This window comes from Octopus bimaculoides, chromosome 10, assembly GCF_046866305.1.
Source record: "Octopus bimaculoides isolate indiv1 chromosome 10, ASM4686630v1, whole genome shotgun sequence".
Lineage (NCBI taxonomy): Eukaryota > Metazoa > Mollusca > Cephalopoda > Octopoda > Octopodidae > Octopus > Octopus bimaculoides.
The window spans coordinates 94,749,496-94,766,995 of NC_142937.1; the positions used below are offsets into that span (position 1 = coordinate 94,749,496).

A 17,500-nucleotide genomic window follows, 5' to 3' on the forward strand; every position below is an offset into this window, starting at 1 on the left:
TGGCTACACCAGGCTCCAATCTGATCTGGCAGAATTTCTACAGCTGGATGCCCTTCCTAACGCCAACCACTCAGAGAGTGTAGTGGGTGCTTTTACGTGTCACCCGCATGAAGGCCAGTCAGGCGGTACTGGCAGAGCTGCAATAAAGATGGAGCACTTGCAGAAAACAGCACTGCTTGGAACCGCTTGAATACTCCGGAAGGTGGTCGAAAAATAAGATTTTGGAAAGAAAGGTGAAAATTTTATGGGACATAAAAATCCAGACAAGGAAATGGAACCCTGAAGACCTTGTGTCATATTGTTAGGGAAAAATAGGAAAACTTGGGTTCGGTTGTGTTCTGCGGCATCTTGGCCAAGTGTCTTCTACTATAGCCTTGAGCAAACCAATGCCTTGTGAGTTAGTCTGGTGGATAGAAACTGTGTGGAAGCACATCATGTATTTATAAATATGTTTATGTATATCAAAATGTGCATTTGTTTCCTAACATTCACTTGACAATTGGTGTTGGTGTGTTTACATCCCCCATAACGTTCAGCAAAATAAGTCTTGGGATTCATTTGTTTGACTAAACCCATCAAGGTGGTGCCCCAGCATGGCCACACTCCAATGACTGAAACAAGTAAAGATAGAAATAACAATAAAATATAAAAGATGTAGCAAGAAACGAAAAGATAAATATGAAGACGTAAAGATGAGAGTTAAAGATGCTGTGGAAGTGTAGAGTAAGAATGGTAATCCCTGTTACAATAGGACACAATGTGGAATGTGTGGAAATCTCAGCAAATGATTTTCTATAATCAGCATAACCATTAAGTTGGTGCTAAAACAGAAAGTAAATATCTCTGTCTTTGGTGAAGCTGGAACATTTAAGATATGTGGGGAATATCTGAAGAGACAAGTAATGGCTTGTTGTGCAGCAAATGCAACAGGCAGAATTACTCTAATACTAGTGCTGCGCAAATGCATAATGGTAATAATAATAACACCACCAACAACAACAACAATAATTATAATAATGGTAATTATATATATATATACACATACATACATACATAGAGATACACACACATATACACACACACATATACAGGCACAGGCAAGGCATGGCTGTGTATTAAGAAGCTTGCTTCTGAACCACATGGTTCTGGGTTCAGTCCCACTGTGTAGCAGCTTGGGCAAGTGTCTTCTACTATAGCCTCAGACCAACCAAAGCCTTGTGAGTGGATTTGGTGGACGGAAACTGAAAGAAGCCCATTGTATATATGTGTGTGTGTGTCTTTGTGTCAGTGTATCTTCCCCACCATTGCTTGACAACCAGTGTTTGTGTATTTACATCCTCATAACTTAGCGGTTTAGCAAAAGAGATCAATGCCCCAGCATGGCCACAGTCACATGACTGAAACAAATATAATTAACATTATATGTGCAGGAGTGGCTGCATGGTAAGTAGCTTGCTTACCAACCACATGGTCCTGGGTTCAGTCCCACTGTGTGGCACTTTGGGCAAGTGTCTTCTACTGTAGCCTTGGGCCGACCAAAACCTTGTGAGTGGATTTGGTAGACGGAAACTGAAAGAAGCCTGTCATATATATATGTGTGTGTGTGTGTGTGTGTGTGTTGGTGTGTCTGTGTTTGTCCCCACCAACATTGCTTGACAACTGATGCTGGTGTGTTTACGTCCCCGTAACTTAGCGGTTCAGCAAAAGAGACAGATAGAATAAGTACTAGGTTTACAAAAGAATAAGTCCTGGGGTCGATTTGCTCGACTAAAGGTGGTGCTCCAGCATGGCCGCAGTCAAATGACTGAAACAAGTAAACGAATAAAAGAATTATATGACTACCCAACCAAAACCTCATGAGTTAGGAAGATATTAACAGAGGAAACAGCTGCAGCTTGGCCTCACATTCATCCTACATGAAGCACTTTCAATAAATGACTGAAACAAAATAATTAACATTAACCTATAATTCACTAATTTGAAATAAGAGTAATTTTATCAATGACTTTTTTAAAAATCTAAAATGTAATTCTTTATTCCAGAGATGATTTCCGCAGCATGCGACATTCAATCATAGATATGGTTTTGGCAACGGAAATGACAAAACATTTTGAACACGTCTCCAAATTTAACAACTGCATCAATAAAGTCCTAACAAAACCTTCGGAAGCTTCACCCACGGTAATTTCTATTTATTCTTATTTATTTATTTTGCATACATTTTCTTAGGTAAAGCTTGCAATGAACCTGCTGTTATGGTCATCTTCCAAATACCAGATACTTATGTCTAGTGTCCAACAGCCCTCCATCTCCATTTGGGCCTTTATGGACGGCCTAACTATTACAACAACATCAGTGATAAGGGGCAAGAGAATCCTGCAGAGTCTTGAAGAGTTGACATAAGTCCATTGAGATTCAAACCAGTCAGGTCCAAAACTCTTGTGCCATGGAAAGGCAGGGGTCAGCAGAAATTCTGGCTTCTTTATTGGAAACAAATGCCTCCCCTTCATCACTGGCTATCCACATGTATACCTGACCACTCTCCATATATGAAGTATGGGATCCCAATATCCAACACCACTGTATAAAATCCCTGACACAGGCAGTTTATGATGTTCTGCTAAGCACTTCCAGTATTTGTTCTGCTGGGGAAAGTTGAATCCTCCAAAAAACAGACATTGGAGCATACATATGTATATATATGTGTGTGTATATATATATATATATATATATATATATATATATATATATATATATATGTGTGTGTGTGTATATATATATATATATATATATATATATATATATATTCAACCATAGCAGTACCAAGATGCACACAAACAAATACATTCACATACATATGTATACACGTGTGTGTGTACTGGTGTGGCTGTGTGGTAAGAGGTTTGCTTCCCAACCACACAGTTCTGGGTTCAATCCAACTGTATGCTTCCTTGAGCAGGTGTCTTCTACTACAGCCTGAGCCAGCCAAAGCCTTGTGAGCAGATTTGGCTGATGGAAACTGAAAGAAGCCCAGTTAGACATGTGTATATATTTATCTGAGTGTGCCTCTGTGTTTGCGTTTGTCCCTCAGCTCTGCTTGATAACCCGTGTTCGTTTGTTTATGTCTCCATGACTTAGCAGTTCAGCTAAGTAGTGATCAATAAAATAAGTTGCAGGCTTTAAAACAAAGAATGTATTGGGTTTGATTAATTTCACTGAAACCCTTTAAGACAGTGCCCCAGCATGGCCACAGTCAAATGACTGAAACAAGTAAATACACACACATAGATGAATAATAAAATTCATTTGACTTGGGCTTTGTGTTTTCTAGGAGTTTTGTCATTGTCCTTCCCCCACCTGATGGCTTCTACTTGTTGAATAAACTGTAAAGTGAAACTTAAAGTCTCAGTCGAACAGATTTTGTTACAAACCAGACTCTAAAGTATTGAGTCTCATCTTAAGTAAATGTTGTGTTCTTAATTCTTAAATTTGCTTTAAAATAATAAATTTAACTTTGTGTGTGTATGTGTGTAACTATAAACCTGTGTTGATGGATTCTATACATTTGTCTGTATGTGTGTGTATCTATGAGTATGTCTCTATATATACCAGACATGTATCTATTTTTATGCACGTGTGTGTGTGTATGATTTACATATGTGACAGCCACTAAGCACTATAAGTCCATCTTAATTAACATAAATATGAGAATCTGTAACTAACGAAGCAATGTTGTTAATTAATCTAATCAAAGATAATGAGTTGAGTCTTAAAGAGATAAGTGATGGTCTGTGTGATCTAGTGTCTGCTATTTAAAAATATCAGTTTGTTTAATTACCTGGGCTAATCAGTATATTTAATTACTCACTAATATTAATTTAGGCATGGTCCTCTAATATCTGCTAAATCAATGTTTAATTGTCTTCATTCTTTTTAATTAATTTAATTGGTGGACCAAAATACATTTAAAGCTGTCTATATATATATACATCTTACCATCTTCTTCTCTGGCTTTTCCTCCCCCACCTCTCTCTCTCTCTCTCTCTCTCTCTCTCTCTCTCTCTCTCTCTCTCTCTCTCTCTCTCTCCCTCCCTCCCTCCCTCTCCCGCTACATACATGTACGGGACATGGGGGAAAATTTATAGGAGAGCATTTTGCATGCTATATATATCAGTCAGAAGATGAAGAATATGACAATGACAATGATGATATATGGATATATCATCATCACCATCATCATCATTATCATCATCTTCATCATCATCACCATCATCATCATTTGACATTCGTCTTCCATGCTGAAATGGCTTGGACAGTTTGACAGGATCCAATGTCTGCTTTGGCATGGTTCCTACGGCTGGAAGCTCTTCCGAACACCAACCCCTTCACTTAGCATACGGGGTGCTTTTATCGTAATCCCAGCTCTGGTAAGGCCTACAAGTAACTCGCAACACAAAGAAGAAAAACTTCTTGATCAAGTGGAGTTGTTGAGGGGGAAGGTAGCTTAACGCCAAAATATGAGAGATTAAAATTCGACAGGCACAGGTGTCTTGCTTCAGAGGGGCTGCGTCGGTACCTTGCCTTATATAAGAGTGAGTGAGAGTAGTTAGAATGAAGAGAATAACCAGGAATGTTACAATTCCCCTTTCATCACAATTTTAGTTTTAAGAAATGTAATTACTAAACGATTTCCACTGACACCATTTTTACCATTTGTTTCTCTTTCTTCATGTCTTCTGGTATTGACATTAAATGATGATATGAATATATATGTATATATATATATATACACATTTCTCTCTTTTTACAATTGTGTTCCCCACCATTTCTATTCAATATATAAACTTTCTTACTCTGTCTCCCAGTCACAGCAGATGAGGCTGAATATCGGTTGTTTCGTATGGCCAGGTAGTCCCAAGGTAGGCAACCATGCGCTCTTCAAGCCAGTTATCTTCCGATGAATGGCTACACTCTAGCTAAATCCATGCGTTCACAGCTACACTTTCTTACTGTCACACATGCACACATATCTTGAGCAAGCCTCTCACCTGTTGTATACCAACTCACACTCACACACTTGCTGTTATATCAAAACTGATGCACACATTTCACGTATTGCACTCAATCATATGTGATCTCTTTATGTATATGGATGTGTGTGTGTGTTAGATATTAAGCTACATAAGCAACTCAAGGGCCTAAAGTTTCATTTATGGCACATATCAAAGCTTATAATGCATACACACAAATAAATATGTGAGTGCACGTGTGTGTGTGTGTATATTTATATTATATATATATATATATATATATATATATATATATATATATATATATATATATATATATATATATATATATATATATATATATGGGAGGGGATGTTTGTAAATATCCACACTCATGTGCATATAATATGTATGTGTATATGCATACACACACCTAATACTTTTGACTGAGAGGCCGAGTGATGATAAAGATAAGATGCAATGATAATACCAGTGTTTGACTCTGAAACTGCTGAAGAAAGTAGCAGGAGGGATAACTCACAATTTATTGCCTTTTTTAGTTAATGATGAGTTAGGTCTTTTAAGTTGGCTGAAGAGGTAGTGATGTAATTATATACTTGCTTTAAAAGTGTTTGTGTGCATCTGTATACATTAAAAGTCACTAATGTACAAAATTAGCAGTGACAAGTTAAACTGTTAAAAATTTAATACATCACTTAGATTATACATTGAAGAATGTTGACATGTTAAGTTTGAAAAGGGTAAAATTTAATTTTAAAAAAAGTTGAAATGAAATAAAAAGTTATAATGAATGCGTCATAATTGCTTGGGAGGTTTGTTTGATTAGGTGTTCATATATATTTCCAGCTTGTCAAAAGGTACTTCATGAAATTCAACATTTATTGAAAATTATTCATCTCACATTTAAATAATCAACAGATTTATTACAGATCATAGTGATGAGAATTCTGTTGTAGGTAACCTTTTTCATGGATGATTACTTCAGAAATGCATGACTAGTTTAGAGAACATGGTTTTTCTTCCTGCACAAACAGTTTATCTTGGTTAGTTTAGTAAGTTTACTTGTGATTAAGATTTTCATATTGATGATACAACTATAACTTCTTTTTAAGTTATTTCTATTAAATAATTTGGTGGTTAACGTGGGAAATCTTATTTATTAAGTCTAGGAAACTTTTGCTATATCAGAATTAGCATTTAACAACAAAAGAAGAAGTAAACTTGTTTTCTTGTAAGTGAATAACAGGAAGTTAGAAACGTATTTAATCTAATTTTCATGTCCATTAACTTCTACTTCGTTATTATAGTATGGTACAGCTGTCTCAAAGATTTCCTATTGGGATAACAGCTTAGAGATTCCTCTTATAATATCATTGACTATCTTTTTGAAAACACAGTGAGTGGTTGGAACTATATTAATATAAATTCATGTGAGTTTTTCATTCAGTTGCTTAATATTTATCAGTGATTAGGTTCAAAGTTAAAATTCACTTTATTCCAGATAATGGTATTGTGCTAAATGTGATTTGCAAAATAAAATTATAGAACATGTTAAATCTTTTCTCTGTTTGTCTAATGTATAACCATTGGCATGTTATGTGGGACCAACCTGTTACCCTTATAGAGGCCTGTATCTGTGGTTGTTAATTTATCTTAAAGTGGGTCTGGTATGTACAGGTCACATGATTATCACAGACAACTCTAATCTATGTAGTAAAACAGAGAGAAACTTACTTATTTTAATATAGTTTCCAGCCATCTATGATCACTTTTCAGAAACATAGTTCCTAACACACACACACACACACACACACACACACATGCTATCATGGAAGGCGGACATTAAACGATGATGATGATGATGTGTGGTAAGTAGGAACAAGAGTGGCTGTGTGGTAAGTAGCTTGCTTAACAACCACATCGTTCCAGGTTCAGTCCCACTGCATGGCACCATGGGCAAGTGTCTTCTACTATATCCTCGGGCCGACCAAAGCCTTGTGAGTGGATTTGGTAGACGGAAACTGAAAGAAGCCCATTGTATGTATATGTGTGTGTGTGTTTGTGCATGTGTGTGTGTGTGTGTGTGTGTGTATACACTGTTATATTTACACATGTATGGCCACATGGTGCAAGCAACATAACTCTGCACCTGCCAAATGCATGTATTTACTCACTTTTTTATACACTCTCTTACTATACACACACACACACACACACACGCACACATGCACACATGCACACACGCTCTATCACACAGTGTTGTTACACCCACTTCATTTGTTTGGAGTACTCATCCATGCAATCTCGCTTCCACCCACAGACAAATTCATCAAACTAAATATACTCTCCAACCAATAGACCAAGCACACAATATATGTAAAACTCTCTCTGTCTCTCTCTCTCCCACCCCCAATCCCACCCACCCTACCATAAGTGCAGGAATGAAATTTGCTTCAGGGTTGCAAATTCAGGTCCAAAAAGTTTTTGGAAACCAGGTCGATTTTTCAATCTTAATATCGAAACAGACACAGGTATAATAATAATCATTATTATTATTATTATTATTATTATTATTATTATTATTATTATTATTATTATTATTATATTTGTGCATCCATCAAATCGAATAAATCCAATAACGGAAGATTAATGTTTCAAATCAGTCCAAAAAATGTTCCTATGCTCGTTTGTTTTGGCAATTAAGTTTTGCAGGAGGACGTTCAAAGCGTTTTCATTGCTCACACACACACACACACACATCCAAATTTTACAGGGTGCGCTTGCATCCTCTGCACCTCTTGTTCCTGAGCCTATGCACCCATCCCCCCACCCACACACAATATAAACATTACCTACTTGTTGTTGTTGTTGTTGAGGTTGTTTTGTTACTGTCGCTGTTCATAACTATTGTTGTTGTTGTTGTTGTTGTTATATTTTTGTTGTCACTATTGTTGTTGCTGTCCTTATTTTTGTGCTGTTCTTGTTCTTGTTATTGTTGTCGAGTCTGTTGTTGTTGTTGTCACTCTTGTTGTAGTTGTCATTATATTCTTCCATGTCTTTTTCTCAACTTAGGGTCATCTAGTCATGAGTATAAAGAGGAATTCTGTAAGGAAGTAGGTGTGCACCAAGGCTCAGCCCTCACCCTCCGTTTGTTCCATGAAGTCCTGCAAGCCATATACAGACGAGTTTACCCCTTTAACTGTGGAATTAAATTTCATGATTATCCTTGCAATGATGTTAAATATCTACCAAAAATTAGAATTAGTATTTTCTGCAAGTCACATTTACGTCTTTATTGCCCACAGGGGGCTAAACATAGAGGGGAAAAACAAGAACAGACAAAGAAATTAAGTTGATTACATCGACCCCAAAGCATAACTGGTACTTATTTAATCGACTCTGAAGGATGAAAAGCAAAGTCAACCATGGCAGAATTTGAACTCAGAACGTAACGGCAGACGAAATACTGCTGAACATTTTGCCCAGCATGCTAACCACTCTGCCAGCTCCCCACCTTTCTGCAAGTCACATTGCCTCAAGAAACCTGATATATTTGAACAAAAGATAGATTGATATATAAAACTGCTCTTCTTCTTCTTCTTCTTCTTCTTCTTCTTATTATTATTATTATTATTATTATTATTATTATTATTATTACTCTCTCGCAGTTGTTGGAAAATTTAGCAAAAAATTCATTGGTTTGAACAAAAAAGAGAGGGTAAAAAAATACAAAATATGGATTGGGATCTGTTTCCAAGAAATTCCCTAGAATCTAGGAGGGTTTCTGTTCTTTCCTTTTTGTGGGGGCGGGGGCATTATTATTTTGTTTAATAGTGGTGGTGTCCTGAGAGTTCTGGGAAATTGAGAAATTTTTCTCGTATAATATTGTCCATGTCCTTGTAGTTTCATCTGTCCCCAGATTATGGGACCACATTACTGACATTCAGTTAACAAGCAAATGTAACTAGCTCCTATGTCTAATGTCAACATACTGTTTGGAGATTTACGTCTTAAACCAGAAATTCTCAGACCAAACAACCAGATATACTTTGTCTAGTAATGAGGCATTTAAGAGTTCATTTGCTTAACTATTTTCAATATGTCTGATGAAATTAAAAATAATTAACCCTAATTTTAAATTAATCAATCAAGACGTCAATTAAAGCAGTTAAACAGAAGTAATCACTGTAGCAATTGTCCAGCAATTGAATAGACACGATCTACTCATATATTATCTCTTAATCCATACATGTTTCTATTCATTACTTCACACATCTATCTTCTCCAGAAAACCATGCAAATTTTGTGTGTAGCAGAAGTTCACAGACGACAAATCATCGCTACAGTCGTTCTCCACTTATATGATATATTATCTAGCAAAATCTGCCTTCTCTGTCAGCTATCATTTAATTATCTGACGAAACAACTAAGGTGCCACAACGATATGTCATTCTAAACAAACATGAATCAATCTTTACTTAAGTGCTGCAGGGGTTAAATGCAGACAAAATTTTGCACATTATTCTGTTAAAGTATTTTATACGATTTGGTTTATATTGGAAACTTTCTTTTTGCAGCAATTATGGTCCCTAACACACTGCAACCGAATGTATTGGTTTTTTTCCCTTTGGGTTATTTTCTTTCAAGATCTTTGTTTAGCTCTGCTTCATAATGTGATTTAATGGTTAAGGTGAAGTTGTAGATAATGAGGGCTGATATCTGAGAAAAGATCAATGTGACAGCAACTGCCGATATACGACATAAATGGATCATTGATAATTTCATTGAACTGTGAGCGATGTCACAGTGAACTGTTGCAGCAGTGAGGTCTGCTCGTACCACATGCCGCCCACACTACATGCCAACACCACATGTCTATATTATATACCTATACTATATGACAAAATCACATGTCTACACTGCATGTGTGCACAACATGTATACACAATACACCTATGCTACATGTATGCTATATATATGTCTATACTACATGACAATGCTACATGACCATACCACATGTCCACACTAGACGTTTTCATGACATCACTACATTACATATCCATGCTACATGTTTCCACTACATGCTCACACTTCATGTCTACACTACATGTCTTCACTGCATTTCCACTTAATATAAGTGCTTTTTCTCTTCATGTTTTATTATCTTTCATTTATTTTATATTTTTTTAATGTTTATTTAATCAAATTATTTTCTCTCACCATGGAGTTGCTCCATTTTGACTTTGTGTCAGGATTTTGCTTCAGACAAAACATGGTATGATTCTTGATTTTATGAAAATGTTTTAATGAAGATACAATTTAATTCTAACTTGCACTCATGTGACAATCTTAATTTTCTCCCCCTTTCAGAGTGACCAAAGCAGTATGGACAGTATGAGCGACATTGTGGCTCACCTCTCAACAGACGAGAGTCGAATTCTGATTAAAAGAATGCTTATGAAGTGTGCGGATATCTCAAACCCATGCCGACCTCTCGATCTTTGCATCATTTGGGCAAAACGAATTGCTGAAGAATATTTTGATCAGGTTTGATTTCGTTACCTAATTAATATTTCTCATTAATTTCTTTCTTGTTTGAGTTGGGTTTTCTTTGTTTCATTTTGTTCTAATTTTTTTTTTTTTTTTTTTGCATATAGCAAACTTTCAGAATGTTTTCTGTGAGGATGTTTGTGTTTCAATAAGATTATCAATGATAATAATAATAAGAAGAAGAAGAATAAGAATAATAATGGTTTCAAATTTTGCCACAAGGGCAGCCATTTTGGAGGAAGCATACCAGTTGATTCCATCGATCCCAGTGTTCAACTGGTATTTGTTTTATCAACACCAAAAGGATGAAAAGCAAAGTATACCTCGGCAGAATTTGAACTCAGAACATAAGGACAAACAAAAAGCTGCTCAGCATTTTGCCTGGCTTGCTCACGATTTTACCAGCTCGCTGCCTTAATAATGATAATTACAATAATTGCTATAATTCTGTCAAGTTTTAGGGGAGAGGGGTTAACTGATTACACCCACCCCTATACTTGATGGGTACTTATTTTATCAACACTGAAAGGAGAAAAGGCAAAGATGACTTTGGCAGGGATTGAACTCACGATATAAGATCCAGAAGAAATGCTGCTAAACAATCTATATATATATATATATATATATATACATATTAATCAAAGTGTACTGTATTGTATATCCATTATGGCCAATCTTAGCAATTGGTTTCGTACTGGATATTAATCTGATGTTAGATAATAGCAGAGTAGCAGAGTTAAGTAATACCATGTACTTGTTAGACCTGGCAGATGTAGAAAAGAACTCTCTCTCAATCTCTCTCTCTCTCTCTCCCTATATATATATATATATATATATATATATATATATATATATATATATGGTAGTGGGGGTCTAGTCTCATTGTCATTATTTTATTCTATGCTAAGGCTTATTAGATCAATATCTAATTGATCTAGATGAAAATTTTTAATTGTTTATTAATAATAGCACATCAGGAAATTAGTTGCATTCGAATTATTAAGTTCAATTTTAGCTCGTTATTGTATTATGGTAGACTTGTGACGTGTGTGTGTGTGTGTGTGTGTAATGACCAGCAGATAATAACACGTTTTCTATGGGCTCTTTGACTAAATTCTTTTTCATAATGGAAGGCCTTCCTGAAACATGCTCGAAGCATTAAACAAGTTATGTATGGCAATACAATAGCCTCGTCTTTGTCGTCTTATTCATCAGCATCACCTTGTATATTTTGCCTAACTTCTCACCTGCAGAGCTTAAAAGTCTTTTTAAGAATATTTATGTTATATACACAGTGTAATGCTTGAAGTAAATTACAGCAGTCATACACATACACACGCGCACACACACACACACACACACACACACACACACACACACACACACACACACAGAGTAAAATAAAGATTCAGATAGAATCAGGTACTTGAAAAGATATGCACCAGGTAGGATTGGATAAACCTGTGGTTCTAGCCTGTGGTTGGTAAGTATCAAATATGATATTTCAGTTCTGTACACAGTGAAAACCAACCCTATGAGTATTTAGCCCCTAAGGGCTGGTCCAAATCATGTGTTACTTTGAATTGTACATTGTTGGTATACTGTAGGGTGTCTGACAAGTTGTAAATCCCCTTGGTGTATTATAATCAAATGAATAATGATATACATATATATACATATATACACATGCAAGCACACATACATTAGTAGTTTTGGGGGTTTTTTGACATGAGTAGAAGTGTAAAAAAAAAGAGAAAAGTTGAAAATGCACTTTGAGTCATTAAAATATTTTTTTCACGTATACTCAGTTGGTTTAGCAATTCCATGATTTTTGAAAAATAGTGTGAAGTGGAAGAACCTGGCGCCATGCACTATTTGTCTGTTTTGTTCAGAACTTTTGTTCTGAAAAAAATCTCTTTATTTGAGCAAATAAAAAAAGATGTCTATTGATAAATACAAATCATGATGGAAGCATATTGGTTTCAACTTCTGGCACAAGGCCAGCAATTTTGGGGGAAGAGTTAAGAAGTTGATTACATCGATTCCAGTACTCAACTGGTACTTATTTTATCAACCCTCAAAGAATAAAAGGCCAATTTGACCTCAGCGGGATTTGAACACAGAACATAAAGATAGATGAAATGACACTAAGCACTTTGCTAATGATTCTGCCATCTCCCTGCCTTAAGCTCTGACAAACACATAACGGAACTGTGTTTCACATTCTTGCAGACAAACATAGAAAACCATAGATTCACAAACAATTAAGCTATTTCTCTGAGCTCTTTTGATGACCCGTTGCTCATACTGCCACATGGCACAGTCACCAGATTAACACAACCTTGGCTTTTGGCCTGCGTCAACCAAGCAAATTTTACCTCATCGGATGGTGATTTGAGCTCTAATCTCTCCATAAAAAGGGGAGAATTTCCCACTCAGAGTCAAAAGAAATACAGCATAGCCCCAGGTCCTTGAGAGAGAGAGGGAGAGAGAGACAGGAAGAGAGAAACGAGAAAGGGAGATAAAGAGAGAGAGAGGAGAGAGAGAGACAGAAATGGGAAAGAGAGGTAAAGAGATAGAGAGAGAGAAAGAGGCAGGAAGCGTAAACGAATGAAGGAGAGCCAGGTAGAAATGAAGAACTGAGAAAGCAGAATCCAGGTGCAAAGCATTCATTAGTTTCCGAGCCTTGTATTTACAGCAAAAATCCAAACAAAACTATTTTTTTTCAATATACATCTTTATTATTTTCTTTTCACAACTGTAAGAAAACATAAATCTAATTTCTACATTTTTTGTGACTCTCAGCATTAGTTTTTTTGTTTGGGGGACAAAAAATCAATCAGTAATTTTTGACACAATAAAGTATTTGTATTCCATATTGTATTCTAATCTTTGCAATACGAAAATCGATCAAAATGATTTCCGAGCAATTTCAAAGGAAGCAAAGCTCTCTCTCTCTATTCAATAGATTTTTTGCTCCTCATATTTTAATAAACTGTAATTTTCTATTCCTATTCACATCATATTTTGAATGAGGTCTGAAATATTTCTGCTCACCTATTTCTCATCTTTGGTCAAATATTCCATAAGACCTTGCTTGATAATTTCATGTTTTACATAATATTATGCTCTTAGAGAAGCACCAAAAAGTTGTATTTATATATTCATATATTTTCCAAACATTTCTTAACAGTAATGACACAAAAATACAAAACCATAAATTTTTTTTTTTTACATCGCAGTAATTTACAAAGAAAAATTTCTTGAGGTGTATTTCCTTCACCATATTGCAAGAATTTATAACTTCCCACATGATTATAGCTACTTCAGTTTTGAGATAATCTCAGATTCCTACTGAACTGTTCGTTACCAAGTTCTTTCCATCAACTTCTTGTCTTTTTTTTTCTTTATACTATGCATTGTATATCATACCAAAATCTTGCTATAATTCCTGTCTTTCTTTACTTGGTATGCCACTGCTTTCTGTCCCTTTAACTCTTTTCAGGTGAATTGTAGTGCCTCTCCCTGTACTGTATACAATAAGCTCATTATTGTTATTTGCAGACACACAAGCAGCTTTATGTTCCAAGTTCAAATGCTGCCGTAATTGACGTTGCTTTCATTCTCTCAGGGCCAATAAAATGAGTACCAGCTGGGTTCTGGGGTTGATGTAATCAACTCCCTTTCTCCTGTTAAAATTGCTGGCCTAGTGGCAAAATTTGAAGCTGGCAGAATCGTTAGCATGCCAGACAAAATGCTTAGCAGCATTTCATCTGTCTTTACATTCTGAGTTGAAATTCCACCAATGTCAGTTTTGTCTTTCATCCTTTCAGGGCCAATAAAATAAGACAGCAGTCAAGAACTGGCATCAATGTAATGAACTAATCTCCCCACCCCACCCACAAAAAAAAATTTTAGGCCTTATGCTGCCAATAGCAGAAAGGGTTATTATTGCGCAGAGCAATGAAAACGTTTCACACACACTTGCAGTGTCTGAGAATTGTTGACTTGTGGAGTTCTGTTGAACAGCTGTTATTGCATGCGGGATGAATCCAATGATGGGCCGCATCCAACATGTGGTTCACCCCACCACCGGCCTTTAACAAGGCAGGGCAGACAGTTCCTCTCTGTCCAGTGGTTGTGCTGAAAGAGATTGTATGTTGGACAAGGTTGAAAGGATTGAGGACAGACATCTGCCTCCTTGGTCAAGCCCTCATCAACTTTTTTAAAGTTCCATTTCGGAATGGAAATGAGGATGGAAAGCAAAGTGAATTTGTGAGAAGATGGGTGACTCTGGCAAAAATGATTGCAGTGAATGCCTCTGCCCTAAGTATGAGGTTGTAGATTGGAGGGCAGGAGAGAGGGCTCATGCTTTTAGTGATCAGGATAATCTTCGATCTGTGCAGTTCCTTGATTGGCCCTGGCTGGAGTTTCTCCTGCATCAGGAGGATTGCATCTTTCATGTTGTCACATATTATGGATGTTTTTATTGCATTTCACTGTCTTTCTATTTCTTTCTTTTCCTCCTTTATGTAAATCCCCACACAAACCGTTGCCTGTCCACCTTATCTATACCCTTGTGGCTCCTAAAACGAGTTCTTATCATTGATTTGACTCAGATTCGGTCTTATTCCTGACAGAATTTATGCGGGTAGCAGGTTACTACCTCTAACCTTAGGTATCCACAAGCTTTCAATAGTCTTTCAAGTGCTTAACACCCTCCTTGTAATCCCTGCTGTCCCTAAGAGGCAAACTTTCTGTTGAAGCTCAACAGGACATTCCATTCCATTTCTCTATATATTTGCTTACTGTTCCCAATGCACCAATTGTTACAGGAACAACCTTTATTATTATTGTTGTTGTTGTCATCATTGTCATCTTTGTTGTAATAACGTGGTGAGCTGGCAGAATCATTAACACAACAGGCAAAATTCTTAGCATTACTTTGTCCATCTTTACGTTCTGAGTTCAAATTCTGCCAAGGTCAACTTTGCCTTTCATCCTTTCAGAGTCGATACAATACAAACCAGTCAAAAACTGGGGCCAATATAATTGACCTAACCGTCTCCTAAAACTGCTGGCCTTGTGCCAAAACTTAAAACCGTTATTATTATTATTATTATTATTATTATTATTATTATTATTATTAATATTAAACGATGATGATGATTATTATTATTATTATTATTATTATTATTATTATTATTATTATTACTCTCTCTATCTCTATCTCCCCTTCTCTCTCTGGCCCCTCCCTATAACACACTCTCTCCCTCCTCCCTCCTCTTTCCCTCTCTCTCTCATCATATCTTCTATCTTTGTTTTCCAGACTGATGAAGAAATAGCAAAACACCTCCCCATTGTGATGCCAATCTTCTCTCGCAACACATGTAGCATTCCTAGATCTCAATGTAGCTTCATTGAGTATTTCGTTCAAGGGATGTTTGAATCGTGGTCAGGTAAGTTAGCATTTACTTCCATCACACTGAACTACCATCGAGCAGAAACATATCACATGTTAGTTGTACCATGTGCTACACGAGTGTGTGCCACATGCGACCTCATTTTGTTTGTTGTTAACTCAACGTTTCGGCCGATATACCCTCCTTCATCAGGTGTCTTGGGGATAAATATATATCAAATGTAAATAATGTATGTATGTATGTATTTCTATATATATAGGTATGTTTGTATGTTTGTGTGTGTGTGTGTGTGTATCATCATCATCTTTGTTTAACGTCCATTTTCCATGCTGGCATGGGTTTGACGGTTCGACTGGGGTCTGGAAAGCCAGGAGGCTGCACCAGGTTCCAGTCTGATCTGGCAAAGTTTCTACAGCTGGATGCCCTTCCTAACGCCAACCACTCAAAGAGTGTAGCAGGTGCTTTTTACGTGCCACTGGCACAGGGGCCAGAGGAGCTGGCATCGCCCACAATCGGATGGTGCCTTTTATGTGCCACCAGCATGGAAGCCAGTCAAAGCAGCACTGGCATCAGCCACGTTTGGATGGTGCTTTTTACGTGCTACCAGCACAGGGCTCACAACTACAATTTCCATTTGATTTAATTTTGATATTGCTGTTGATGTTGATGTACTTGACTCAATAGGTCTCCTTAAGCATGGCATGTCGCCCTACGATCCAAGGTACTTTTGAGTGGGCTGGTTATGCGACACTGGTGTAGGTTACAGCTGTGGACTCACTCACTCATAGCAATTCCCTTCTCCACTAGCATGAAGCTGTAATTCTCTTGTCCCCTAGCATGTGACACCTACAGATATTTTGACTAATTAGTATTTGGTTTTACTTTCAGAAATCTGTGATATTCCCGAATTAATGGAGTTCCTCAAGGTTAATTATCAATACTGGAAGAAGGAAGATGTACAAGAATCAGCAGAATTACCAGAAATTGAAGAAGAGATTTCCCAAAGTGAAGACACAAAGGAAGATTCCAAAGATAGTTAGGGGACATTTTAGAAACTAAGTGATATGTTTAAGAAGTGTTTGATTGTGTTTTCATATTAGTGGACATTGATGGCCACCTTAAATCCAAGAAGAACAAGAGAAATGAATGGACAAAAGATAAACCGTTGTTAAACAGAAGTTGACCATGTCATCCCAAAGAAAAGAAACTATGGAAAATAATAATATTAATAATAACAATGATAATAATGATGATGATAATTAAAAAAAACAACAAATATTGTTCTATTTTTATAAACAGCTTCCGACTCCATCGTTTCATGTTTCTTTTATTCTTCCTTTCATTCATAAAAGGAAACAATAATTTGGAAGAACAACAACAACAACAACAATAACAACAACAACACAAGGAATATTCTTGATGAAACTGCTGTTCAAGAAAATAAATACCAGGACAAAAGAGAACAACAAAAGAAATAATAAAGAAAAGAAAATAATA

At 36.4% G+C, this 17,500-nt stretch overlaps 1 protein-coding gene across 7 annotated transcripts in view; it reads left to right on the top strand.

Annotated features, from left to right (window-relative positions):
* Positions 1–17,500, top strand: part of LOC106876564 (high affinity cAMP-specific and IBMX-insensitive 3',5'-cyclic phosphodiesterase 8B) — a 290,747-nt gene that overhangs the window by 272,960 nt on the left and 287 nt on the right. For 4 of the 7 annotated variants that reach the window (XM_089359033.1, XM_089359038.1, XM_089359034.1 and 1 more), the window contains 5 exons: positions 2,043–2,181; positions 4,866–4,919; positions 10,401–10,577; positions 15,910–16,039; positions 16,892–17,500. The exon at positions 16,892–17,500 is cut by the window's right edge and continues 287 nt beyond it. In XM_089359033.1, the coding sequence (XP_089215159.1) occupies positions 2,043–2,181; positions 4,866–4,919; positions 10,401–10,577; positions 15,910–16,039; positions 16,892–17,043 (652 nt within the window). In that variant the 3' untranslated portion in view covers positions 17,044–17,500. The remainder of the gene's footprint in view (positions 1–2,042; positions 2,182–4,865; positions 4,920–10,400; positions 10,578–15,909; positions 16,040–16,891) is intronic. The other 3 variants (XM_089359035.1, XM_014925160.3, XM_089359037.1) reach the window with 2 other exon arrangements.